Source organism: Hipposideros armiger, unplaced genomic scaffold (genome assembly GCF_001890085.2).
Source record: "Hipposideros armiger isolate ML-2016 unplaced genomic scaffold, ASM189008v1 scaffold_582, whole genome shotgun sequence".
Lineage (NCBI taxonomy): Eukaryota > Metazoa > Chordata > Mammalia > Chiroptera > Hipposideridae > Hipposideros > Hipposideros armiger.
Genome location: NW_017731932.1, coordinates 464,048 through 490,484, shown reverse-complemented (window position 1 = coordinate 490,484; position 26,437 = coordinate 464,048). Strand labels below are relative to the sequence as shown.

Sequence of the window (26,437 nt, the reverse complement as noted above, 5' to 3'; positions counted from 1 at the left end):
TTTAATATTAAAAGTAAATATAAATATAGTATAAAGTGAAACTCAAGTTTTGCATGATGTTTTCAGATAAAACAGGAGTCTATAAAAAAGTTACTTTCAACAGGCCCCCAGGGATGGTTTAGTAGGAAAGTCTGAGAGTCATCCATTCTTTCTAAAGCATCCAGCCTGTCCCCCTGTATGGAAAAAGGCCAGCCTCCCGGATATATCCCAAACCCTGGGAAATGGGGGGCAGGAGCAGAGGGCAGGCTCTGGGTACAGACACTAAGGGCAGGCCACAGCTGAGAATAGGGAGGTGAGCCAGCCAGCCAGAGGTGGACAGGCTGGCACTTCAGGCATCCTACTTAAAACCCAGCTGAGGGCCGGCCGAGGGGCGCATTGGTTAAGAGCTGGCTTGGGATGCCAGAGGGCCCCAGTTCAGATCCCACATATGAGGGCCAGTGACACTGGTGAACAACAGCTCGACCTGGAGCTGGGCTGCGATGAGTTGCCAGTGACAGCGTAGGCTGCAGTGGAGCTGCAGTGGGCTCCTGTAAGCTACTGTGAGTGGCAAGCAGACACCGTGAGCTGCCAAGAGCCACCGTGAGTGGCCGTCCAGTGGCCAGCGACGGACCTGCCTCACCCGGGAAGAGCGCAATGATAATACCAACATGGGCCAGTGAAGCGACGTCCTCCACAACTAGAATGAAGAACAAAAGGACAGCAACTTTTCTGTTCCCCTTCCCCGATTCCCCAACACTATTCCCCTCCCTGAATTCCCCCACAATTCCCCAATAAAAAAAAATCTATAAAAAAACCCCAGCTGAGCCTGGGTGAGGAAGAGGAGTGGGGGTGTGGGAAGACTCTCCACCCCCCAAAACACAGCACACACCAGCCAGTCTCTCGCTTCCCTTTTTATTTCCTCTAAGATCTGCAAGAAGCAGCACTAGGGAGGGAACCCGCCCTCCGGCCCCCCAGAAGGGGCTTGCCCCCCACACCCCATCCAGAACACAGCCAGCACCTCATGCCCCTTTCCTCTGAGGAGAAAGTTGTTTCACACACACACACACACACACACACACACACACACACACATGCATGCACATATGTGCCTGCACACACACACATATGCACACTCTGGGCATTGCACAGGGACCTTAGGGGTAGCCTGTTTGCAGATCCCATAAGCCCCCAGGAGGCAGGCCCCTAGAAGAAGTCCAGAGAAAGGGCAGCCCCACACCCTGGTCTCCAATCTGAGGAGAAAGAGGCCCCATCCTTCTAGCACAGGGGCTGTCTCCAGTCAAGGGCGCATTGCTCTAGGGGATATTTTTTAGGGTGTATTTTTTCCCTTTTAGCAAGTCCCTACAAAAATAGAACTTCTCTTGGTATTTATAAATCCACAGCCCCTGGTTCTGTCTGTGTTACAGGTAGAAAAGCCATACGAGGCATTCCCTTTGGTTGCTCAGGCCTTAGCGGCCTGTCATCCAGGCCCCTTGGCCTCAGAGGTCTACGCTGCCAGGCGCCTTCAGTGGGCCCTCCCAGTGAGTGGTGTGCTCCCTCTGGAGCCGGGTACGGTAGTAGAAGAGGTAGGAAGGTAGCAGGAATCCCAGGAGTGACAATAGCAGGAGGCCCAGATTCACCTTTAGGACAAAGAGAGAGACACAGAGTCAGATAGGTTTCTTTTCTCCCTCATCTCCCTCGGGGACCCACCATCGCCTCCAACAGGGAGGAGAAGGCAGCCGTTTCACTCCGGGTTCCAGTCCAGAATAATAAATATAGCTAGAACTGATTGTGCTCAATCACTGTTCCAACAGTATCTCATGTAATAGTGAGCAGCCTTGTAAAGTGGCAGAGTCTGGTGTGAACCCTAGCTAATGCCAGTGTTCCAGTGCCCACACGCTCTGGCGCCCTCCAGGTAGACATGAGGATGGTGGCAGAACCAAAGGAGACTGGATGGACCCAGAGGGTATTACGCTAAGTGAAATAAGTCAGACAGAGAAAGACAAATACCATATGGTCCCACTTATATGTGGAATCTAAAGAACAAAATAAATGAACAAACAAAACAGAAACTGATTCATAGGTATAGAGAACAAACCAATGGTCGCCAGATAGGAGGGGGTTTGGGGAGCTGGATGAGAAAGGTGAAGGGATTAAGAAGTGCAAATTGCTAGTTACAAAATAGTCACGGGATGTAAAGTACAGCACAGGGAATGTAGTCAATAATATTGTACCAACTATGTATAATGCCAGGTGGGTACTAGACTAATCGGGGGGGATCATTTCATAAATTATACAAACGTCTAACAACTATGCTGTATACCTGAAACTAGTATAAAATAATATTGACTGTCAACTGTAATTGACAAGAAAGTACACGGTGTGCTTAGCACCCAGTGAGCGCTCTGTAAATGGCAGCTGTCACTTCATCATCAGTCTTGTGGGACAAGGGTTTATGCGGAGTGGGTGGCCCCCAGGGCAGAGAGATCAGCTTTCAGGAGGCAGATGTCAGTTCAACGTAAGGAAAAGCCTTTCCGACAGTACTAGTGGCTGCTGCCTTGTGTAGGAGAGGCGTTGTCACTGAGGGGGTTTGGAGGAACCCCTTCTCAGGAGGGCTGGAGAAGGTCCCTGCATATGGTGGAACTGGATCGGATCAGGACTGGGCACTTCACATGTCACCTGGGAGCTTGTGCAAAACAGACTCGTGGGCCCAGGCCAAGAGACGCTGATTTAGAAAGCTGGAGAGTGTGTGTTTTTAACACTCCATGAGGGGTTCTGATGGGCAGCCAGCTTAGGAACCCCCAGATTAGAGACTCCCACGGCACTTGCTGGCTGAGATGAGGGGTGAAGAATTCTATCACATATAAGCCCCCCGCCTCCAGCTCCTGGGCTGCACCTAGGAAAGGGGCTCCTGTTCCCCCATGACACCCCCAGTTCTCACCCAGAAGGGATCTCCTTTCAAGGGCCCCACCATGGCCATGAAGAGCGGCTGCTGGAGCAGGGCGGACAAAGCACTGATGAGGGACTGCAGGCCTGTCAGTGTCCCAAAGTGGTTGGACGGGAACCTGTTGACAAGACAGGGGCCAAGCATGAAGGGCGTGTGGCCCTCCCGCCCGGCACGCCTCCTGTGCCCCTCCCTGGACACCACGCTATGTTAGCCAGGCAGCGTAGGGCTTGAGTTCAGCTCTTCACATGTGCTCTTTGGTTGCTGGCCTGGAGGGTATATATGCCATGACCTCAGGGCCACCGAATTGGCTTGTGATGCCTCCTGTCTATGTGATAATAACAAGTAACCCAACCTCTCTGAGCCTCACTTCCTCCACTAAAAACAGGGATACACCTAACTTCTCTGGGCTCTTCACTTACTCTTAACAAATGTTTATTGAGATCCTACTATGTGCCAGGTGCCAGTCTACGTGCAGGGAGACTCAGCCATGACCCAGACAAAGATTCCTGTCCTCGTGGGGGAGGCATTCTGGTGGGGCGGGTGGTAGTCACCCGATAAGCCAGATAAAGGCATAGTGCCTTCGATGGTGATTAAATGCTAAGGAGAGAAGTTAAGCAGAAAAAGGGGATGAGGGTGCCAAGAGGGTTTCAGTTGTAGATAGGGTGGCCAGGGGAAGCCTCGCTGAGTAAAGGACAACTGGGTAAAGACCTGGAGAAGGTGAGACCGCCATGAGCCTTACGAATAGCTGGAGGAAGAATGTTCTAGGAAGCGGGAACAGCAAGGACACGGGCCCTGAGCGGAGAACATGCTTGGGGTTTCTGAGGCACTGAGGTGGCCATAGGGGGAGGGGAGTGTATGAGGTGAGGAGCGGAGGAACGAGGGCAGAGAGGTCCCACGTCCTTTTAAGCTACAATAAAACCTTTAGCTGTTTCTTTGAGAGACAAGACGGGAAGCCATGGAGTGCCATGAAGGGACTTATGTCCTAACAGGTGTCTCTAGCTACTGTGTTAAAAATAGCCCAGGGGAAGGCAAGGGCATCTGAGGGCAGACCATCCAGAGGCTGCTACAATCATCCAGGACAGGGGTGGTGGAAAAGATAAGAAGGGCTGGATCTGGGCTGTGTAGAATGGGCGGCTGGCAGGGTTGCTGCTGGATTGGATGTGGCATGCAGGGAAGAGACGAATCAAGGATGAGCCCACCATTTTAGCTTGCGCAAATGAAGGCAACAGAACTGAGATGGCTGTAGTGAGGTTTAGATAAGGGAGTGCTGGTCAAGTGTCCCTCACTGCACCTGCCACGGAAATAGGTACCCAGTAACAGTTATGATTTTGTCACCACTATTGTAATATCCTATATTGCTCCATCATATACACAAGGGAGAGTCACTTGGCAGCGCCGGGCAGTGGGAACCAGAAGAAAAAAAGAAAGGGAACTGGGCGCCACTTAACACAAAGCAAGAAGATCGCTGTCTGGAAATTTTTATAGGGCTGACACGGGGAGAGGCCACTTTGGGAGCCATTCCACAGAGCAAACATGGGACCAAAGTGCCATCAAATCAAGTTATTTCAGCTTCCTCTAAGGGAAGTCTTTCTGACAGTGGAATTATCCTGCAGTTGAGTGGGCTGCCTCTGAGGAAATGAGCTTCCCATCATTAGAGGAACTCGGAGAGGGCAGTGGGCCAGGTGGCCTCCAAGATCCCCACCAATCCCCTCCTCCCACCCCATCCTCTGAGATGTCAGCATTCCAGGGAGGCTGGGGAGGGCACACCTACGCGGTGGGAGGGGTGCCTTACGGGGTGTCTGGGGCCCTTTTGACTCTGCTCTGGGATCCCCTAGTTATAGCGGGGGTGCTCAAGAAGGCAGTTAACCCCGGGCTGACTCACACTGCGGCATACAGGCCTCCACAGGCAGAATGGTAGAAACCTCGAACCACCGTGTGCAGGACAAAGGTCATAAACTGAAACCAAAAAGAGAGAGGTGTGAGGTGAAGAGCAGGTGTGGGGGCAGGACGAAGGACGGATGAGGCGAAGAGGGAAGTGGAGCCTTACCGAGCCCATCTACACATGCCTACCCTCTCGACCGCCCAACTTACTATAAACACTTCCTGGAAAACCCCAAAAATAGACCCAGAAGACAAGAACCATGTTTCCTGGAAGGCAGACGCCAGGGGAACCATCCTTTTGGAGGAGTCTGGGAGGCAGGGAGGGTGGGGAAGACGGAGGTGGGTACCTGGAGAGGTAAGTTGTTAATGAGGCAGGTGATGCCAAAGGACACAAGCAGAAAGTTGGTCAGGGTGAAGGCATTGATCGCATTGGTGAGCTTCTGGGTCTTGCGGTAGCGTGGTCTGGCGGACTTGGTGGCAACCCCGTCACTGAGGAGGACAGACTGTCACTGGCCGCTACCTCTACCTCCTGGGAGCTCCCTGGCTCTCAACCTTGGCCTCTCCCCCTTCTGCTGTTCCTTTGTCATCAGGGCAGCAGAAAAGGGAGAACACCGTTTCTCAAAGTGTGGCTCCCCCATCAACTAGCCATCTCCTGGGGCCTTCCTTAAAAATGCAGATCCCAGGGCCTCACCCCAAACCTCAGACTCTCCAGAGTGGGGCCCAGGAATCTGCATTTAGACAAAGATCCCAAGCATTTCACATGCACACTGAAGTCTGAGACTCAGGGTGGGAAGGAAGGTGGAAAATGGGGTGCTCTCACATCATTTTTCACTGGAAGCCCCAGCAAAGTGTCTCTGCCCACCAGCCTGGACAAGTGTGACTGCCCAGCAAGCCCCTCTCTGTGGCAAGGTCAAGAGCTCCAAGACTGGCCCCGGGGAGAGGTCAGGAGGCTGGGATGAGGGCAGGCTACCCATTGGTCCTAGAAAGAAGGGCCCTGCTAATCAACGCTGGCCACCAGGACCAGGGGGCAGAGAAAGGCTGGGGGCCAGGGCCAGGGCACCGCTGGCGGGGAGGGAAGCCATTGTGCTGTTCCTTAGACACCTTCTCTCCTAGTCTCCTTCTCCCAGCCTCTCGGGACAAACAGGGACTATGGGATTAACACAAAAAGAGCGCAGTAATCAGAAGATCTCGGTTCAAGACCCAACAGTGGTCTCCAGCCAACAAGACAGCCTCCAAAGACCCCCTCCTCCTGGTATTCACACCCTGTGGGGTCCCCCTGCACACTGTACCAGAGTTACCCTGTGTAACCAATAGAACATGACAGAGTGATGGTGTGTCACTTCTGAGACTGCATTATGAAAGACACTGCAGAGTCTGTCTCGGTCTCCCTCCTTTAGCTCTCATTCTGGGGGAAGCCGGCGGCCTCGTTGTGAGCAGCCCCGTGGAGAGGCCCAGGTGGGGAGGAACTGAACCTCCGGCCGACAGCCCCAGGAATGAGCGTAGGAGCAGATTCTCCAACCCCAGTCAACACTTCAGATAACTGCCAACAGCTTGACGAGAGACCCTGCTGTAGTCTGAATGTTTGTCTCCATCCCCGACCCCCAAATTCATCTGTTGCAATCCTAATGCCCAATGTGATGGTGTTAGGAGGTGGGGACTTTGGGAGGCGGTTAGGTCCTGAGGGCGGAGCCCTCATCATGGGATCAGCGCCCTTACGAAAGAGGTCCCACAGAGCTCCCTATTTCCTTCTGTCACAGGGGGACACAGCGAGGGGTCTATGACCCAGAAGGGCCTCACTCAACCATGCTGGCGCCCTCATGTCAGCCAAGTTTGGGGGTAATTTGTTATACAGCAATAGATATCCAATATGCCAGCTATCTCTTCCTAGCCTTAAGGAGCCTTTAGAGTAGTATACCCTTTATAACATAGGTTCTAGAGCCTGCTACTCACAACTGTGTGATCTTGGGTAAGCTACTTAACCTTTCTGTGTCTCGGCTTCCTCATTTGTGAAATGAGGATAATGTACCTACCTCAGAGGTAGGTACAGGTAGCTGTTGCAGGACTAAATAAGACAATGCAGGGTGATCCGAGTCAGCACTCGATGTCAGCTAGACATACTATCAAGCAAGCCATGGTCCCTCTTAGCCTCAGTTTCCTCATCTGTAAAATGGGGAGGTACCTCTGCTCTCCCAGGGCTCTTAGAATGAAATAAGATGCTGGATGTGAAAGCACATAGAAAACGGAAAGCCCCGTTTGACGGCTTGCTGTCACCATCCCTGTGTGGGTCACCTGGCATCTTTGAGGGCAATGCCCTCAGCGGGGGCATCCACGCAGTCCTTGATCCGCCAGTCCATGATGTAGCCAATGAGAGGGCAGGTGAGAAGGCACAGCAGCTGCATGGCCCCAAAGATGTAGGAGTAGAACTCCACTGCGCAGGGTGGGAGGGGACGTGGGATCAGGGGCTGGCATCGCCACCCACTTCCGGCGGAGAAGAGGGAGTGCCAAAACAGCCTCCCTCTGACCCCAGATTCCTAGATCCCCCAAATGCCCAGGGTGATAAGGGTGGGTCCAGGCATCCTTCAAAGTGGGCAATGGCAAGGTGGGTACGGGCCAGGGCCCCAGCTTTCGTCCCCTTACCTGTCTTTGCTGCCTTTTGTTTCAGGTCAACTGTCTCTGTTGGGGGTGGCAGGGGAGAAGTCGGGGTGAGAGGAGCTCAGCCAGGGTGACCCTCCTGTGCCCCCCGTGGGCTCAGCAGCACCTCACCATGCTCCTGGCCACCGGTCACGAGGTACTCCAGCATCTTGTTCATGGCAGCCATGTAGAAGATGACCCGCAGCTGGGTTATGCCCATGGTGAGGAGGCTCCACAGGAAAATGGGGGAGCAGAGGCTCTGGCGAAAGGGGACAGACTCTGGGGAGACAGCAGGGGGCGCCTCTGAGCTGCAGATCTTCCATTTCCCTCTGAATGTCCTAACCGTCGCAGTTCTGTGTGACTTTGGAGAGACTGGTTTCTTCAAAAGCAAGGGTTCAGACTTACTGGACTCCAAGTCCTTTCTTGTCCAGCCCTGTAACTATCTCAACAGAACATTTTCAGGTGACCTCTGTAAACCCTATGTTTGGTGCGGTACTAATAATCCAGCTACTCTTTATTAAGCACTTACTATGTGCTGTGCTCTTGACATGTATTGTCCCATTGAATCAAATCGTACAACACCCTGTCTTTAGCACATTTTACAGTTGGGGAAACTGTGGTTCAGGCAGCTCAATGACTTGCCCAAGCTCATGGGGCTAGAAGCCGTAGGTTAGCTGACTCAGCTCACGCCCATAAGTCGGCCATGGGAGGACCAGCCACGGGGATAACACCTTTGCAACTGCACAGTGCTCTGCAGTTTACAAAGAGCTTCCTCGTTCATGACTTCATTCAATCCTCACAACCAACTTCCCTGTGAGGTGGGTGTTATTAGTGCTAGTTTAAGAGATGAGGAAAGCAAGAGCCAGGTTAAGTGATCTACCCAAGTCACACGGCCTGTAACTGGGGCGCGGGACTCACACCCCCATCTCCTGACTCCAAGGCCAGTGATCTTTCACTAATCTCAAAGTTGACACTTGCGGAATTGGCCACCTCAGGAGGCGAGTTTCATCTCTTTCTGCGGCCAGCAGGGGGCGCCAGCCAGCCAGGCATTGGCAGGCCTAGCCTGGAGGCTGGCTCACCTGGCCCCATGTGCCTGATGCAAGAGGCTCAGAGGTTGCAGGGGGTCCTGATGAAACCAGCCTCTCCACAGGCCTGGAGACCCTGCCCCATTCTAGAAGCTCCTCTCTCTCCATCACCCCAGGAATCCAACAGAGTACTCCTAAATCTGAATTTCCCAGAGTTCTCTGAGCTCTGATTCCCCTGCCCCCAATTCTGTAAATGAGGATTGCCCACCTACACCATGGGGTGTTATGAGAACTGAAGAGGGGAAAGGTGAGCCCTTGGGCATGAAGGCTCACTAGGCGTGAGGACCCACCTTCCCTGTCCCCCAAGACTGGCACCTTAACCAGACACTCACTCTCACGAGGGTTTTCCGAGGTACCATGAACGTCCTGGGAGGAGTTGTAGAGGTCATCCCCCTCCATGCTGGGGGTCTTCTGGCTCAGCCGCTGGCCCACGATGGTCACATGGGTGTAGAAGCGGTCACCTGTCACCTTGTGATCCAGGGCCAGCCCAGTGAGCTTGATCTTCTTCCTGCCAGGAGCCAAGCAGCCAGGCGGGAACAATGGAAAGCAGCCCCACAGAGCCTACCCTCAACAGCCTGCCTCTAGGGGTCTGTCCCAGTCATCCCAGGGGGGCCGAGCACCCTTTTACACAGCTCTGACATGCCCACTGTTAAGCTCCCTAGTGTAGGGCTCATGTCTGGGTCCCTCAGAGCCCAGCCCAGGGATCAGTTTAGTGCCCAGTAAGTAAAGAGTGGATGAGTCATTTTCGACTGGGGCTGTTGCCATAGGGGCAGCATTGAAAACTCTGATTGGCGTCAGAGAGCCTGACTCCAACCTCAGATTCACCCCCTTTCCAAGGGTATGACCTTAGGAAACACTTTGTTCCCTGCACCTGTATTATTAATGGAGTTAACAGAATCCATGTGATATGGCTGTTTGAGAATTATATGAGGGCTATGCAATGCCTGGCATACAGGAGGCACTTGAGACACACACACACACACACACACACACACACACACACACACACACACACAGTCCCCAGGTGAACTGATAGGAGATCAGGAAAAGTTAGCATTCAGGCTGCCTCACAAAGTGTGGGGTATCTGATTCCTTTGTATCTCCCTTCTGGGTCCACATGGCACATGGCACTATTGCTGGGGTCCCTCTTACTCTGAATCCCATGCTCCAATCCCAGGAAGGATAATAATGATAACAGTCACCATGTTTTGACTGCCTGTGATGCACCAGGTGTATTCCTAATTCCTGTGGGTGGGTAGGCTCAGGCCCGTGGTAGGGATGAAACAGCAGAGCTCAGGAGCTCAGGTGATTTGCAAATCCAGTTCTCTCAGAAACAAAGCTGTTTCTGTCCACCACATCACCACACCCCTGGCCTCTCCCTCTGCAGCGAGGGGGTCCCCCCTCCCACCCCAGTGCCCCCATAGCACCAACTCACGTGTAGCTGGCTTCCTCAGGGGCAGGAAAGGCTTCACTGGGCCAGTTGAGGGCACAGTTAACAAAGATGAGGCAGGCCAGCCCCGACCAGGTGAACATGATGACCACGAAGGACACACCAGCATCGTAGATCAGCTGTGGGAGGAGAGGGTAGGTCCATGAGGGAGGCCACCTGGCGGCCAGGCCCACCTCTTCCAGCCAGAGGTAGAACCCAGGCCTCAGAGGCCTTAGAGAAAGTCTCTTCTATCTCATTCCTTGTGTCCAATTTGCAGATGAGGAAACCAAAGTCAGAAGATAAGAGTCAGACCTAGAAACCCCACCACCCTCTTCCTTTTTTACTGCAGCCCCCTAAAGTAGGGTGAAATAGTACCCACAAGGTGCTGAGGTTGCTGGCCACAAGCTCAAAATGTCTTTGAAATTCCCATTATTATCTTAAAAAGACACAAGCTTTGCCCATGAGTCCATACACATTTGTTTTTACACAAAAATATCATTTCATTTTATGTACAAAAGAGGAGAATTAAGGCTCTAAGTTTACCAGCCCCAACAGTGTTTATCCTGCCCTTTCCTGGCCTGTTCCCTGGAGGAAAGACAAACCCAGCAATCAAGCCTTATCTCATCTTTCACAGGTGATCCCAGGTGCGACACTGAGGGGGGAGGGGAGGTGTGCAATGCTCAGCTCAAGGCCTCCTAACCCAGGACAAATAGGTTCTGAATTGATTGGGATTCTGTGCCAATGTGTCAGCCCCTCTACTGGGGTGTCCCTCCTTTTGTCCTCTCTGCCACCCTCTGCCTGGAATGACTGACGTCTGCCCTCCCCCCTCGAACTACTGCTCAGAGCTCCAGTGCTGCCCAGGAACACTGTTCCACCTGGGGGCTCCTTGGGCCTTGGGGCTCTTTGTTCCCTGTGGGCAGGACAGGGCGTCAGAGGACCATACCCCCAAAGGAGGCTCCTCAAGCCCCACTTAGTTGCCTTAGTTGAAGAGAAGGGAGAACTGCCACTTCCATGCCTGCTGCTCCTTAATTGACGGCCACCCCGCCAAGACATACGCTCAAACTCATTTGCACACACTGAGCAAGGGCCTTCTAAACTAACAAATTAATTGCCCAAGGAGGAATGTAAGGGGCATACTATGGCCCAGCTAAAAGGGCACTTTGTTACCATTTGATACCATTTGATAGACCATTTGTTACCACTGAACTGTCTAGGATCTGGCCTGGCATGGACTAGCTTTGTGACCTTGGACCCAAGTACTCAGCCTCTCTAGGGTCAGGGAAGGAGATGTGGCTGGAAAGGTCGGGTAAGGTCAGAGAACCAAGAGCCTTGAATGCATGAGAACAGGATGGACTTGATAGTGTAGGCGAAGTGGGTGTGTGAGCAAATCCTCCAGCTAAGGTCATTCTGGAAGTCATTGTGAATGACAGATGGGAGAGGGGAAAGATCAGAGGCAAGGAGACCTGCTGAGAAAGCCTGCACTGGTCCAGAAGAGAGGATAAAGGCCTGGACTGGGACAACAGTCAAGGAAAGGAGAGAAGAGAAATCAGGCCCACTGGTCGGCAGCAGGGTGTTGTCTCTTCCCATGATGCCTTGTGCTTTTCCCCCCAGAGGTGGTGGGAAGTGATCACCGACCAGAGCGGCAGGAGCTGGGTCACCAGACACCAGCCACTATGTATCCAGCCCCACCCAGTCCTCTTTTAAAGGCAAAAGAAAACCCAGTGACCTCACTGTACCCCAGACAGCTCCGTACCTTGATTCCTGGGAACGTGATGGCAGAAGAGGCATAGGAGCCGATCATGAGGGCCATGACAGTGGAGCGCAGGTTCCCAAACATGTTGGGTAACTGAGGGAAGAAGACAGCGCCAGTGAGCAGGGGAGACCCCGACATCTGCCCACGGCTCCCCCTTCCCAGCCCCGCCTGAAAAACTTGGAAGCATCCAACCCAGCTGTCCTCACAGTGATCTCCAGGAACACCAGCCCCATGAGACGCCACAGAAAAGTTCTAAGGCAAGTCAATACCAAAAACTGCTCTAACCACCCTCCTGCAGACTCCCAAGGCACGTTAGCATCTGAAAGGCTCCCAGAAGCGCCCTCAAAGAGAAGTTTTGTCAATTTTGTTTGACCCCAGGGTTTCCCAAGTTCGTTGCTTATGGAGCCTCTTTATTTTGTGCCGCCTCTTCATAACCCATGGAATGGGTGTTTAAGAAACATTGATCTACTTTGTTCGCTATAGTACATGTCTAATCACTATGTTGTACACCAGAAACTAATATGATATTGTATGTCAACTGTAACTGGAACATAAGTTTTTTAAAAAAACAAACAAACACTGATCTAGTGCAACTCATGAGACAGATGAGAAAAGTGAGGCCCAGAGAGGGAAGGAAATGTACTCAAGTTCACAGCGCACGTTAATGAGTTTCTCCCCTGTCTGGCTGTTCTATTATAGCTCTGCCCAAGTCCAGGCTGTGACTGACCATGGCTGGCTCTGTAACAGGATGGTGCCCCTTAACCTTCCCAGTGGCCCCAAAGGACTCAGTCCACAGTGTTTGCTGAGCCAGGACAAGTCATGGGACAGGCTAGGGAGGTGACGGTGGGACTAAGGAAGGCCAGGTTTCCAGGAGAGGTGGTGGCTCTTACGTGCACAAAACTCCCACCAGTAGAGAATTAATTGATCATATGTTCTGCTCACTGGCCTGAGCCAAGCCCTCAGGGAAGGGGTAAAGCAAAGTCATGGTGTCCCCTGTGTACACCCACTGTGGCCCCACCATCCTCCCAGCTCTGCAGATCCCATATCTGGGAAGGGCCTTAGAACCTTAAGCCCTCTCTACTAAAGGGAAAACCCAAGCCGATAAGGGAACCTCAGATAACTCTGAAAAGGAAGGTGGATAAACACAGAGAATTGAGTCCCCCACCAACCTCCAAATAGCTATGAAAACGGTGTGGGGCCTGGCTGACCCCCTACTCGGGCAGAGGTTTCCCTGGAACCCTGTATCTGCAAGGCATGCTGCCAAGGCCGCCAGGGAAAGTGCCGGGACTGAGGGCGTCCAGGCCCTTGCGCCGCCCCGCCACCCCGCCCCATAACCCAAGGGTCCCAGAGCGCTGTCTCCACCCAGCACGGCGCAAGGCCAGCCTGGCTAACCCTGGGCTGACGGGCTGGGCAGCACTGGACGTCCTGGTTCGGATATGTCCTGGCGGGATCCGAGCTAACGCAGAGGCCCGCGGGGCGGGGCCGGGGCCAGCGCCGGGCCCTGCCATTGGTTGGCGATTACCGGCGGCGGGGCAGGGGCCGGAGAGGCGGCCGGTCTGCAGGCAGAGCCCCCTAAGCCTGCACCCTGGGCCCTCCAGGACAGGGTCCAAGGTTAGGCTTCCCGCCACGCCGCGCTGGGCAGGGCAGAGAAGGGATTTAGGGCTCTGAGCCAAGTTGCACAGCGTGGGGAAGAGGCTGCGGAAGGGGGCGGGGAGGAAGGGAACTGCTTCCTTAAGAGAGTTGTGAAATGTCCCGGGCTGGAATGAAGGGCTGGGGTGAAATTCCGCCCAAAACACCCAATTTGGTGGTCAGGCGGCCCTCGTTCGAGATAAACAGCCCAGCCAGAGATAAACAGCCAGTTCCAGCCAGAGGCTGGTCCGGCCAGAAACAGCTCCCCGCGTCACACATTCATAAGCCTTGAACCCTTATACTCACCCACATACAGAAACACACACACTTAGAGTGACACACACACAAAACTGACACATATGCGTAAGAGGACGAGACCTGTGAAAAAGCCGTTTTTGTAGGTCAAGTGAAGTCAGTGTCAGTAATTTCATGTGGTTTGAGTGAATACACTAAAAAATACATTTGCCTTCTCACGCCCTTTCCCGTGGGCAGCGCCACACATACGCGAGGCAAACACACACACTATCCCAAGCTGCTCGCTCCGTCACTATCACATTACCCAGTTTTATTTTCTTTCCAGCACTTATGACTACGGACAAAATGTATTAGTTTACTTGTTTGGGGGATTGCCTGTTCCCCCAAACCCTGAATGCAAGCTCCAGCAAGGTGAGGAAGTTCCGTTCTGTTTGTGCTGCAGCCCCAGTGCCTACAGCTCAATAGACAGTATCGGCTACACACACACACACACACACACACACACACACACACACCCATTTGATCTGTGTCCACTGGCCCTTCTCCACTCTCACCCTCACTCACTCCTACCCCCACCCCACTCCTGAGTGCCCTGCTGCCAAGCCGGAGCCTGTCATACTCACCGTGAGTGAAGAGAACGTTAGGCAGATGCCACCAAAGCCATTCAGGGATAGTGCCAGGAATATCAACGGAGACAGAACTGGGAAGGGGAGAGGGGTGGATGAGGGCATTTGGGAGCTGTGAGAGGCCAAGGGCAGGAGCCGGGGTAAGCATCCACCTTTATCCCACTCATTCTTTTCTCGTGGGGTTACGAGAGGCCAGACCTCTCACCTTTGGTGTCCCGTGAGGCCAGGGCCATGAGGGTGCAGGACGCTGCGAAGCAGGTGCTGTGGAGATGTGGGGGGAAGGGGAGGAGTTGACTGTTAACACTCAGAGCTTCCCCTCCCCCTGCAGCACCACTCCCTGCCCTCCAGCTCCCCAAGGCCTGGCCCCACCACCTCACCTGCCAACCAGCCGTGTGGGCCGGGGGCCAAAACGGTCCATGAAGATCCCCAGTGGCAGGGTGGTGGCGCTGAGCACAAAGGAGCCGATGGTGAAGCCCAGGGTGAGCATCTCTTCCTGGGGGTCACAGCTGGGCCACCGGAACTGTGCATCCTGGGTGGTGTTGGTGGTGTTCTCAGCTGAGGAGGGGCAAGGGAGGGCTCAGCACATGAGAGCAGGAGCAGCGGGGCACAGGAGAGAGTGGCCTGGCATCAGGGGTCCTGCACTCAAATCCCATGCATCTGATTTACTGCCAGCCAGGTGGGGAGGGGGCTCCAGAAATGGCAGCATCCAGTATGTGACCCTGGAGGAGCCACACACCCAATCAGAGGCCTCAGCTACCTCAAACATGCTCACAGACACTAACGTATTTACTAAGTTGTAACATTCACTCAATGGTCAATCTTAGGGGGTCATAGACCCCCAACAGGAAGCACCCTCAAATCCGGGCACAAAGTCAGTGAGTGATGCTCAGTTGACGTAACAAGATTCACTTAAAACTTACAGGAAGCTCACCCCATAAACAACATTCTGATAAAATACTAGCTAATATTCATTGAGCACTTAACTATGTTCTAGGCAATGCTCTCAGCAGTCACCTTATTAACTCACAACAGCCCCAGGAGTCAGCTAATAAAGTATTTCCAATCTCCAGATGATGAAACTGAGGCGCAGCATTAGGACCGCGGCACTGCCCTCCAATACCCCTTAGAGGTTCACTGGGAGGACGTGTCCTCCAGGTAAACTGCCAACTTGGAGTTGTGACAAGTTAATGAAAAAGGTTAGTGGGGGAAGGCAGGTGATTTCACTTCACTCAATGCTCAGCGAGCCATGAGGTGGCTGTTCCCCGCCACCAATTTGTTACTTAGGCATCATTGCCAAGGACAAACTCAGGGTGCGCCTGGAAGGCAGCGAGGTCAGGGTCTGAATTCCCACCACCATCTTTACTAGCTGTGCAACCTCGGACATGTAACTTCCTCTCTTTGAGCCTCAAGCCCCTTGCCTGTAAAAGGGAGCAGAGAATGCCTAACCCACAGGCTCTTTAGGAGATCCAGTTGGAGAAGGTGAACAGAGACCTTTGTCCAGGGCCTGGCCCAGGGAAGGTGCTCCTGAAATGGCTGATGAAGGGGAGATGATGGCTCCTCTGAAGGGTCCCAATGTGGTCAGCCTCTTCTCTAGGTGCTGAGGATCCCACAGTGAATAAGACAGGAAGCGCTCAGCTCTCCTGGGGCTTATATTAGATAATACACAAGGAAAAGAGCAGACACTGATTTAAAGGGTGATAGGTGCTGTGACAGGAAGATGTAATAGTGCCTGAATTCGGGGGGTGGGGGGGGGCCACCACTAGTGACCTCAATGTTGACAATGACCCCTGACTTCAGATATCTGAAGGGCATGCATGTGGCGGAAGGGCGAAGTGATCTAACAAAGAAGACATTTCAGATCATGAGTGCTGGACAACCAGGTGAAGAGCTGCATTGGGCCACGGGGAGTTTCCATCTGTAGGTACCAACTGCCAAGGAAGCTGGGGAGAGTGCTCAGACACCTGGAAGGAGTGATTAGTAGTTTAGACCACACAGCCTTCAGGGTTCAGGCTAGCCCCATAGTTTAGTGATTTTATGATCACTGTTCATTTCTCTGCCAGGTTTGTCTGCACCCATTTATTCCATCTACACACACTTACTGGACATCTACTGTAAGACAGGCACTGTGTTGGGACAGTGGGTAATGTGCAGGAAGAAATACAAAGATCATTTAGGCCAGAGGCTGCACATGGCGGACCAGCAATGGCCCACACATAAGTTTTGCTTGGCTTGGAAATTTTAATTGAGTGCCAGTTTAAAATCAGGAGTTATCACATAAAAAATCCAGAAGTCTGGCTTTTCTTTAAGAAGTCAGAAGAGGGGCCGGTCAAGTGGCACATTGGTTAGGAGTTGGCTTGGGACGCCAGCTCTGAGCAGCAGGGCCCCAGTTCAGATCCCACATGAGGGCCAGTGACGCTGTGCCCTCTAGAGCTAAGATGGTGAACAACAGCTCAACCTGGAGCTGGGCTGCCATGAGTCACCCATGATGGCGTAGGTTGCAGCTGGGCTTCAGTGGGCTGCTGTGAGCTATGGTGAGTGGCCGGCAGCGGGCATGAGCGGGTGGCAGCCAGCGTTAGCTGCCATGAGCCGCCCTGAGTGGCCTTCCAGTGGCTGGCGACCGATCTGCCTCAGCCGGGAAGAGCGCAATGATAATACCAACATGGGCCAGTGAAGCGACGTCCTCCACAACTGGACTGAAGAACAAAAGGACAGCAACTTGTCTGTTCCCCTTCCCCGATTCCCCAACGCTGTTCCCCTTCCCCAATTCCCCAATAAAATCTTAAAAAAAAAAACAAGTCAGAAGAGGGGTGACCGGTTAGCTCAGTTGGTTAGAGCTTAGAGCATTGTACTGATAACACCAAGGTTGCTGGTTCAATCCCCGCATGGGTCACTGTGAGCTGCACCCTCCTTAAAAGAGTCAACTACACCACTGTAGGTAGCATGAAAGCAATGTGTGACCAATGACCATGACTGTTCCCCAATAAAATTTAAATAAAAAAGTCAGGAGATCTGGCCATTTCTGGAGCTGAGTAGAGGCCACCCCTTTTCGCCAGGGTTTGCCTTCTCCAGGTCACACAAGTCCTCACTTCACTTTTAACTCAGATATTAGCATCTTACATCTGCCCTGATTTGCCAGTTATTAACTGCCTGGCCTCTGTTGGCCTTTTAGTTTGCAGCCCCTGAATTAGACACTGCCCCTGCTTCTAAGTCTTTGGCCATCAGATGACACTTGTCTCTCACGAACAGTCCCACTACCTCTCAACTAATTAACACCTACTTTGTGCCAGGCTTTTTCATGTAGTATCTCATTTAATCCTTACAACAACCGTAAAAAGCAAGTATATACTCCCCATTTTATAGATGATGAGGCTCTGAGAAGCAGAGCAGCTCACAGCCACACAGCCCCTTACAGGCGGGCTCAGATTCAAACTCAAGACAATCTCCAGTGCCAATGCTTTTCCATGGTACCACAGAGCCTCTCTGTCCCGGACAGGGCGGCTTCAGCAGACGTGAGGGCTGGCAAGGAAATGTGTTCTTCCACTGGTGCAGAATTCCAGCCCCCAGGGCTGCTCGTAGCTCTGGTCAATTAACACATGTGTTTCTCTGGTTTATCGATCAGGCTCTTGTGAGTTTGACTAATACAAGCCAGTTCCTGAGACCTGATTCCTCTGCGTGGTTGGGTAAAGCCAGACTTCTGAAGCACCTCTTAGTAGACCTCTAGCCATGTCAAGACAACAAAAGAGGTCTTTGAAATCCAACCCAACTGCCCCATTTTCACAGACGAGTCAAGTGAGGCGTGGAGTGGGACAGAGAAAGCATACTCGGTAAGCTAGTGGCAGAGACAGGCTTAGAAGCCAGGGAAAACGGTGTTCCCCCGAGTGTGGAAATGGGGTGGGCACTCAGGATAGGTTTAGGGGGCACATGGAGTGGTGTTTGATGTTTCATAATTATGAGCTATTTGAATGGCTTTCAATAACACACGCATATATACATATACATATTACTAGGGAGATATATATATGTATATTAGAAACATATGTGTACATGTGTATGGGGTGTGTGTGTGTGTAAGTAACATCAAACCCAAGATTCCAAGGATATTATACTTTCAAATGAGGTTAATTTTTTAAGTGGGTTGATTTAAAAGGAAATACTAAGTAAATAATAACACCTATGGCACACAGAAATAATGAAGACGTGAACGTGAACTCCAAATGACTAGGCCTGGGAAAAAGTGGGAAACAGGATCATGGTTCATCAATCTGCCTCTGGAGTCCAGAGCATGGCTAAAAGCTGGCTCCACTAGCTGTGCTGCTGAAACCGAGGCTCTGGTATCCCACCTGTGAAATAGGGGGAGTGGTGGCAGCCACTGGAGAGGCTGGCTCTAAGGGTTGCCATGCAGACACTCACAAAACGATCCCATTTTCTTGGTCTCCCTGGTCAGTGAGCCCTTCCTCATCCCCCGATGCTTCGCTTTCCTGCAGAAGACATAGTCATATTCACCAAAACTTCCAAAGGGTTGGGCTCTCGCTAGTAGTCCTGTCTATGTCTGGACTCCCCCAAGCTGAAGGTCAGGGAAGTAGGTCTACAGTAGTATTTCCACAAGGCAAAAAGAAGGGCTCCAAAGTCAGACTTGGGGTTGAACGCTTGCTCTGCTCCGTTTATTAGCTGTGTGACCTCAGGCAAGTTACTTAGCATCTCTGAGCTTCAGCTGTCTCTTCCGTAAGTGGGGTTAATAATAAAACCCACATCACAGATTTGTTGTGAGGACTAAAGATCTAATTAGCAAATAGAAAATGCTTAAGGAACTTTAGCCACTGTTTTCTTATTTCGGCACTTATGTGAGATATACAGTAGTGTGTGATAAACTGAACTGCCCCTACCTAAATTCTGAGTCACACCGCCCTTTAACTGTGATGCCCTTACAGGTGGGTCAACCACCCACCCCAAGGTATACCTCAACAGAGGGACCGCAGAAAGCCCTGAGCAGAACAGGGGGCATGGCCAGGAAACCCCAAAGCCGATGCTAATGAACACCTCAATAATGAGCTCCACATTTGCTAAATGGCATCATTTGGTCTTCGCATCACTGCTCTGTGGCAAAGAGGATGAGGGTTGTCCACTCCATGGTACAGACTTAGAAGAGGGGATCCAGAGAGAATAGGTGACTTGCCTAAGGTCACACAGCAAAAGCTGACAGCGGAGGCTCCAGAACGTAACAGCCACCACCAGTTGTCTGAATTTTGCAATCTTGCTCTCATTTCATTTTCACAACAGCCCTGCAAGTAGGGATTATTGGTTCCTTTTTACATATGGGATAACTGAGACATTAAGAAAGTTAAGTAACTGGCTCACGTCAGCCAACTGGCACGTGGGAGAGTTGGAAGTCATGCTGTTTCCATACACTATGGGGACACAGACTCCTGGGCTGCTTCTGTGTTCTTGGGACCCTGTAGAGGGAGGCCAAGACCACAGCGAATGAGGCTTCAAAAAGCAGAAAATAGGTGCTTTTGATAGGGCAGCATGACTAAGACAGAATGGGGTATAGCATCCCCCACCAAGGACTGAGGTTGGAGTCCCCTGAGTGAAAGAGCGGTGGGGGAAGGGAGACATGTGGTGCCCTGCTTTCCAAAAATAGGCAAATAAGTTCTGAGAATAGGAGGAAGGTTCGCATTGGTCACCTCTAGAGATCCCAAATAACCAGGCTCAGACACACACTCACTTCTGAGAACTCAAAACACCAGGTGGCTATCACACACCACATACAAAAATTAACTCCATATGGACCGAAGATCTAAATGTAAGAGCTAAAATATAAAACTCTTAGGAGCAAACATAGGTGTCAATCTTGGTGACCTTAGATTAGGCAATAGCTTCTTAAACATGACACCAAAACACAAATGGCAAAAGAAAAAAACATAGATTAGGCTTCATCAATATTAAACGTTTGTGCCCCTGAAGTTTTGTGCTTTTCACATGAAGAATGTGAAAAGACAACCCACAGTGGGAGAAAAATTTTGCAAATCACTATCTGATAAGGGACTTGTATCTAGAATATCAAGTACTCTTACAACTCAAAAATAAAAAGGCAAATAACCCAATTTTAAAGTTGGCAAAGGCTCTGAACAGACATTTCTCCGAAGAAGATATACCAATGGCCAAGGAGTACATGAAAGATTCCCAACATCATTAGCCATCAGGGAAATGCAAATCAAAAACCACAAAAAGATAATGTTTGATGTCCACTAGAATGGCTATAATAAAAAAAAGATGAGCAATGACAAGTGTTGTCTAGGGTACGGAGAAATTAGAACCCTCAGTACACCGCTGGAGGGACTGCAAAATGGTGCAGCCACTTTGGAAAACAGGCTAGCCCTTCCTCAAAATGTTAAACATAGTTACCCTTATGGTCCAGCAATCCCACTCCTAGACATATACCTAAGGGGATGGAAAGCATATGTCCAAAGAAAAACTTGTACATGAATAGGAGTATTTTTCATAAGAGCCAAAAAGTGGAAACAACCCACATGGCCATCACTGACGAATGGATAAAAAAAATGTGGTAGATCCATGCAATGGAGTATTAGAAACCAAGTCCTAACACATGCTACACACAACCTGGAGGAACCTTGAAAACACCATGCTCAGTGAGAGAAGACTGTCACTAAAGATCACATATCATAAGATACCACTTATGGGAAATGTTCAGAATAGGCAAATCTATTTTTGTCATAGGCAACCTATGACAGAAAGTAGATGGGCGGTTGCCTAGTACTTGGGGGTGGAGGGTGGGGTGGGGAGAATAGGACAGTAGTACCGATAATGGGGAAAGGGTTACTTTTTGGGGTCAAGAAAATGTTCCAAAATTAATTGTGGTGATGGCAGCACAACTCTGAATATGCTAAAAACCATTAAATTGTATACTTTATTTTTTGTTTTGTTTTTTTTTTCTTTGTAGGCAATTAAGTCAACTGCAACTATTTCAAGTCAAGTCAACATTTATTCAACTGCAACTATTTCTTCAAAGACCATTTCTTTATTCATTTTTAATAGGTTTTTCAATTTTCTTTTTCAATTTTTCAGTTACAGTTAACATACATTATACTAGTTCCAGGTGTAAACTTAGTGATTAGCCATTTATATAACTTACAAAGCGATCACCCTGGTTAAGTCCAGTACCCTTGTAACACCATATATAGTTATTACAATATGATTGACTATATTCCCTATTCTGTAATTTACATCCCCATAACTATTATTAAATTGTATACTTTAAATGGGTGAATTGTAAGATATGTGACTTTTATCTTAATAAAGCTCTTATCCGTATTTTTAAAAAGCACAGGTGGAGGGATGGGCAATAAGTAAAAGGGGAGCAGGAACTTGAGGGGTGATGGAAATATACTCAGTATTGACTATGGTGATGGTTCCTGAGGTGCACACAAATTTGTCCAACCTCATCAAAACGTGTGATGTAAAGTAATCTTCAATAAAGTTGATTTTAAAAAAAAACAACATATGGAGGAGGCAGGAGGAAGCTACTGGTTTGGCAGTGGTAGGCGTCAAGGCCACTAGGACAAGTCCTCACCATCTTCAGGGTACACAACTCAGATGGGACCTGGACTCCCCACCTCTATTTGCAGATAGGGCTCCCCAAAGCCCTCCTAGCTCTCTGGAATGCCTATCATTTCATCCCAAGCCCACTCCTCCTGACCCAACCTGCCTCCCCAGGCCAGCTGCCAACTCTAATCTCCACCTCCTGGGGGGCCCTATCACCCTGGGGCCATTCCTCCATGCCACCAGCTGCTTCCTTACAGATAACCTTGGCAGGGGCGGAGCAGCCCACGGTGGAGTGGGTGCTGCTCAGAGCAGATATCAAGACCTTTCTAGTGCTACCCCCAAGGCCTTGGCTTTCTTCCCACAACCAAGGCAGATGCCTGCAGGGAACTGAGTTGAGGAGACGCCCAGGAATGAATGACACTACTGTTTATCAACCGTCATGGACTCTCACAGCACACCCGTAGGGTAAATACAAAGGGTGCCAAAAAAATGTATACACACATTAAGAAAGGAAAAAACTATTAAAATCGTGATACTCAATATACACCGATAACAAAAGATGAATTCATGTCACGTTTGACTTCTGCAATTACAAGAGGTGCTCAAAGTGGTGACCGTCAGCGTCCAGACACTTCTGATTACGGCGAAGTACTGCTTGAGCAACGTTGACCAGTGTCCACTTGTGTACATATTTTTGGCACCCCTGGTATTATTTATTATTCCCATTTTGCAGACCAGGCAAATGAGGCTCAATGTTTTAAGGAACTTGCTAATGTCACCCAGCTAGAAAACTCATGGAAGCTGGGATTGGAACCCTCGCTGGCCTTCCTCCAAGACCCTGTTCCTCAATATGGAAGTTGGAGGAAGAGAATAAGCAGGGGAAGGGTCAAATTCCACATCCATCCAGCTCCTTAGGCTGAGCTCGTCAGCACAGCTCTCCTTCCCAGAAAACAAAGATTACCCTTCCAGCAGACAGCCCAGGGCACTTGTTGGTCAGATATGGTTAGGTTATCTTACATATGGAATATTAGAATTCCCACTCCCTCACTGGGGTCACACAAAGTCAAGTTTATTGAAATAGAAAATGGGAACCCTCATAGATGCCTGGCCTAGAGGAAAGGAGACTATTAACTTTGTACAAATGGGTGATTTGAAGACTTGGGGTTCAAAGGTCTGCAAAAGGAGTGCAGGCCCTATCCGTGCAATCCACTCTGTAGGTTCTCCTGTGCCTTATTTATCCTTACAGAAATCCTTCACGCGCTAGGTGTAGCACTTCCCTTCTAGAAGTCTCCATTTTACTCTAAACCTGAGGCTGCCAAGGGCTTAGGGCTGTGCAGGTCAGTCCCAGCATCTGGATGCCCAGCAGGATACCTGGCGTTCAGTGAAGACTGAATTAGATAAAGGAGGTAGAGTGGGCAGAGTGCCTGCGCATTCTCTAGATGAAGTTTGAAGAGGTCAAGAAGTGGCCTCTCCAACTCCCTGCCCCGGTTTAAGCAGCCCTGCTTTCTGTCCCCTCGGCCACCTGTCCTCTGGTGTCCACCTCCCCCCTCTGCTGCCCCTCCTCCAGCCTGGCTGGCCCCTTCTAGGGCATACCTGAGCACATGCTGGAATAGAAGCCCTCGTTCTTGAGCATGAGCAGCAGGGAGCCCCAGCCTAGGAGCACGGCAGAGAAGAAGAGGTTCTCCAGCACGGCTGTGCAGGCCATCCACCAGCGCCGCCGGTATGCCTGCTGCAGCGTGGGGGCCATGCTGGCCGCGTGCCTGCACAGGAACAGAGCGCTGAGCACAGGGCCCCCCAGCGGCCCCTGGTTAGGGTCCTGCATCGTGGTGGCTGCTGGGCCAGCTCACGAGGGGGTATTCATGGAGGCCCCATAGAACCCTGGGCTTCCCATCGGGTGCCGCTGAGCTGGCCCAGGGCGCACCGGCAGTGCCAGGGGCGCACGTGGCACTGAGTTCCCGCCGGGCCACTATCGAGACAAGGAAGGTCCTGTCTTCGCTCAACAGCTTGCTGGCGCGCTGCCGGGCTCTTCCAACCAGGCCAGGCCAGGCAAGAGTCCCGCTCCCAGGGGCCAAATCCGCACTTCCCCAAGTTCCCAGAGGTCGGCAAGGGGCAGGGCGCACTCTGAAGCCACCGCTGACCAGTATCCGGCCTCCCGCGCCAGAAAGGACCCCCCAGAAGCAACCAGGAGGAGGAAAGGGAAGTCTGACGCTGGCCAAAGACACCGTTGCCACACCCCACCCCCTTCCTGTGGCCCTTTAAGACCACTCCTCTGTTCTGGGGCTGGGCGACAGCAAGCCCTCCCCCTCTCCGCACCAGGCGGCCAGTGTCCCTACAGTCTCTCGATGCACGCCAACAGCTGCCACGTGGACTGAGACCCAGACCGGGCCCTCCTGCTCCCCCGGTGCTCCCGGGCGCCCCTCACTCTCACTCACTCTGTAGGGCGCAGAGCAACCCGCCGGCTCCAGCCAGGGGAGGGGGCTCCGGCTCCGGCAGGAAGTCCGGCGGCCGCTGGCTTTATAAGGGCAGTGGCAGCGGCCGGCCGGCCGGCGGGCGGGCGGGTGTGTTTACTAGAAGGGAGAGAGCCCGAGCTCCCCCTCCCTGCCCCGCTGCTGCCGCGGCGCGGGGGTGTGGAGCCGCCAGAAGGGTGAGACCGAGCAAAGCAAAGAGGAGCGGGACAAGGACGGGCAAGACGCAGGGAGGAAAGCACGAATCCGTTCTCCGGGGGGAAGGGCGGAGGTGGGAGGGGGGGCGCCTCAGTACCCTCGTCTGTGAAATGGGGCTTTGGGTTCAGGCGCTCCCACAGGTCCGTTGGACCCCCCCAAGAGTGTCATTCTGAACAGAGAAGTGCGGCTAGAGGGAGCCGAGAGGAAGCAGAGGAAGGGACGCGCTTGGAGGGACTGGACACGGCGCCGTGGGACCCAAGGGCTCAGGTAACGGGTTTCTCTTGTAGAGTCTGGGAGTGTCGGTGGCAGCGGACCCGGGTGGCTTTCTGCGGATGCGCAGGATGCGCAGCTCGGGACCCCGACACCCACCCTCTGCTCACCTCGGGTCGGGGGCGAACGCCCCTCCTGCAGCCGCGGACGCCTCTGGGAGCGCAGCGCCTGGGCGGTGCGTCCACACTCTCGGTGTCCGGTGTCCGGCGGGCCCAACCTTGACCAGCACCGGCGCTCAGCACTTATCTGCGCGCTCGAATCCCGGCGGCCTTGGAGGTTCAACCCGACAGCTTGGTGATATTCTCGCCGCTGCCACCCCCTCGGAACACGTCCGGGAGCTGGGAATCCTCCGAGCGACACCGGTTCCCGAAGCAGGACAGGGACGAAATGGACCGACGGAGTTGATAGTTGTTTTTATACCCGTCCGGAGCTGCACCCCGAGGTAGGGGCGGGGGCTCCCTTCCCCTCCTCCTAGATCGAGTTTCACGCGCACGTGACTCGCCCTGTAGTCCCCGGCACACGCCCCCAGCACCTAAAATTTCCACCCTCACCTCCTTCCCTCTCCCTCGACCCCCAGATCAATCAGGCAGCACCCCGTGTATCCTTGATCAAAACAACCAGATTGGGCTGCAGCAGACAGATCGCGACAAAAGGCAGGCTTGGGCAGGGCTTTAAACTGTAGTTGGGAGTAATGTTTTTTAAGAGGCAGAATGACACAGGTTTCTTTGGAGTTTGTCAGACAGAGTTCTGAGTCTTGATTTTCAAAATGAGGGACCTGCGTTACCTTAGGCAACTTGCTTTCTGTGAGCCTCGGCTTTCTCCTCTGTAAATTCGAATAACAATATATACTAGTAGTACCTCCCTACCTGCAGGGAGATGGGGTGGAATTGAGTGTTATGGTACTGGTAAAATGCTCAGCACAGCACCTGGTACCTAGTAAGCTTCATAAATGTTCATTATTGTTGCAGCTGTCATAATTTTTTCAGAAGGCCTGATGATGAGGTGCTTCCAGACACTTATTAACTGATCGATTCCTGGAACATTTCTCCACTTCCTGGGCCTGTTTCCTCATCTGTGAAACAGGGGAGGTGTCTCTACCTGGACTGGGGTGTGGACTTATATGAGATGACAAAGGCAAACCAATAGAGAGGTGAGGTTAATACAGTGTGTGGAAAGCAATGTTAGTGATAGCCGCAAAGCTCTGGGTGTGTGATCAACTGCCCCGGGGAAGTTCCAATAGGACATCAAACTAGAGGGCATCTCTGAACAGCTGAGCCACCAAGCCAAGATAAAAGCTGAGATTTGCTGAGTGGCTAGCTATATGCTGGGCGCTTTCCAAAGAAAAATTAACAGTAAATCCTCAAACCATTATGGTCTCGTTGAAACCTCACAACTTTTCACAGAGGGAAAGGACACGCGGCTAGCAGCTGGAGCACGATGGATGGAGGCAGGATGCAAACTCAGACCTGTCGGCTTTGCAGCGTGGCCCTTCCCATTCCATTTCTCCAGGTCCAAAGTGAAGGCATAGCAGTGGGAAAGGCACAAGGAGTTCTCTCTGGCAAGAGGGCAGTGTCTGGCTCTGATGGTTTCACATCTTAAATTTCATACTGTCTCCCAGAGCTTCCTGATCAAGGTCAAATTCCGTAGCTTAGCACAAGGGGTCCTAGAGTAAGAGATCTAACCCAAGATGGTCATGGATCCTTTGAGAATACAGTCAAGTGTTATGCTTCCA

At 51.8% G+C, this 26,437-nt stretch overlaps 1 protein-coding gene and 1 long non-coding RNA gene across 5 annotated transcripts; one reads left to right on the top strand and one right to left on the bottom strand.

Moving 5' to 3' along the window:
• Positions 1 to 871: 871 nt before the first annotated feature.
• Positions 872 to 24,898, bottom strand: SLC43A1 (solute carrier family 43 member 1). Of its 4 annotated transcripts, none has more exons than XM_019624281.1 (15): positions 24,816 to 24,898; positions 23,366 to 23,532; positions 14,590 to 14,767; positions 14,418 to 14,473; positions 14,210 to 14,286; positions 11,703 to 11,795; positions 9,956 to 10,089; positions 8,853 to 9,028; positions 7,568 to 7,714; positions 7,442 to 7,477; positions 7,094 to 7,232; positions 5,152 to 5,293; positions 4,806 to 4,879; positions 2,918 to 3,041; positions 872 to 1,616 (listed from the first exon to the last, which is right to left on the bottom strand). In XM_019624281.1, exons 2-15 carry the CDS (start codon positions 23,517 to 23,519, stop codon positions 1,476 to 1,478), a joined length of 1,671 nt encoding a protein of 556 aa, XP_019479826.1. In that variant the 5' UTR covers positions 23,520 to 23,532; positions 24,816 to 24,898; the 3' UTR covers positions 872 to 1,475. The 4 variants fall into 4 exon arrangements, with proteins under 4 accessions (XP_019479826.1, XP_019479828.1, XP_019479825.1 ...); XM_019624283.1 differs by lacking the exon at positions 24,816 to 24,898 and adding an exon at positions 24,205 to 24,589; XM_019624280.1 differs by lacking the exon at positions 24,816 to 24,898 and having other exon boundaries at positions 23,366 to 24,057.
• LOC109371650 (uncharacterized) lies at positions 24,502 to 26,437 on the top strand. The gene is made up of 3 exons (XR_002121907.1): positions 24,502 to 24,702; positions 24,847 to 25,147; positions 25,674 to 26,437. It is a non-coding gene; the product is annotated as an uncharacterized LOC109371650 (long non-coding RNA).

Coding starts and splice junctions, on each gene's coding strand:
- SLC43A1 (XM_019624280.1), bottom strand. CDS start 23,594: ATGCAGGACCCTAACCAGGGGCCGCTGGGGGGCCCTGTGCTCAGCGCT. Junction 14,768..23,365: donor CTATTCCAGCATGTGCTCAG/GTATGCCCTAGA, acceptor GCCCCTCCTCAG/CTGAGAACACCACCAACACC. Junction 3,042..4,805: donor GGAGGCCTGTATGCCGCAGT/GTGAGTCAGCCC, acceptor TCTTGTCAACAG/GTTCCCGTCCAACCACTTTG.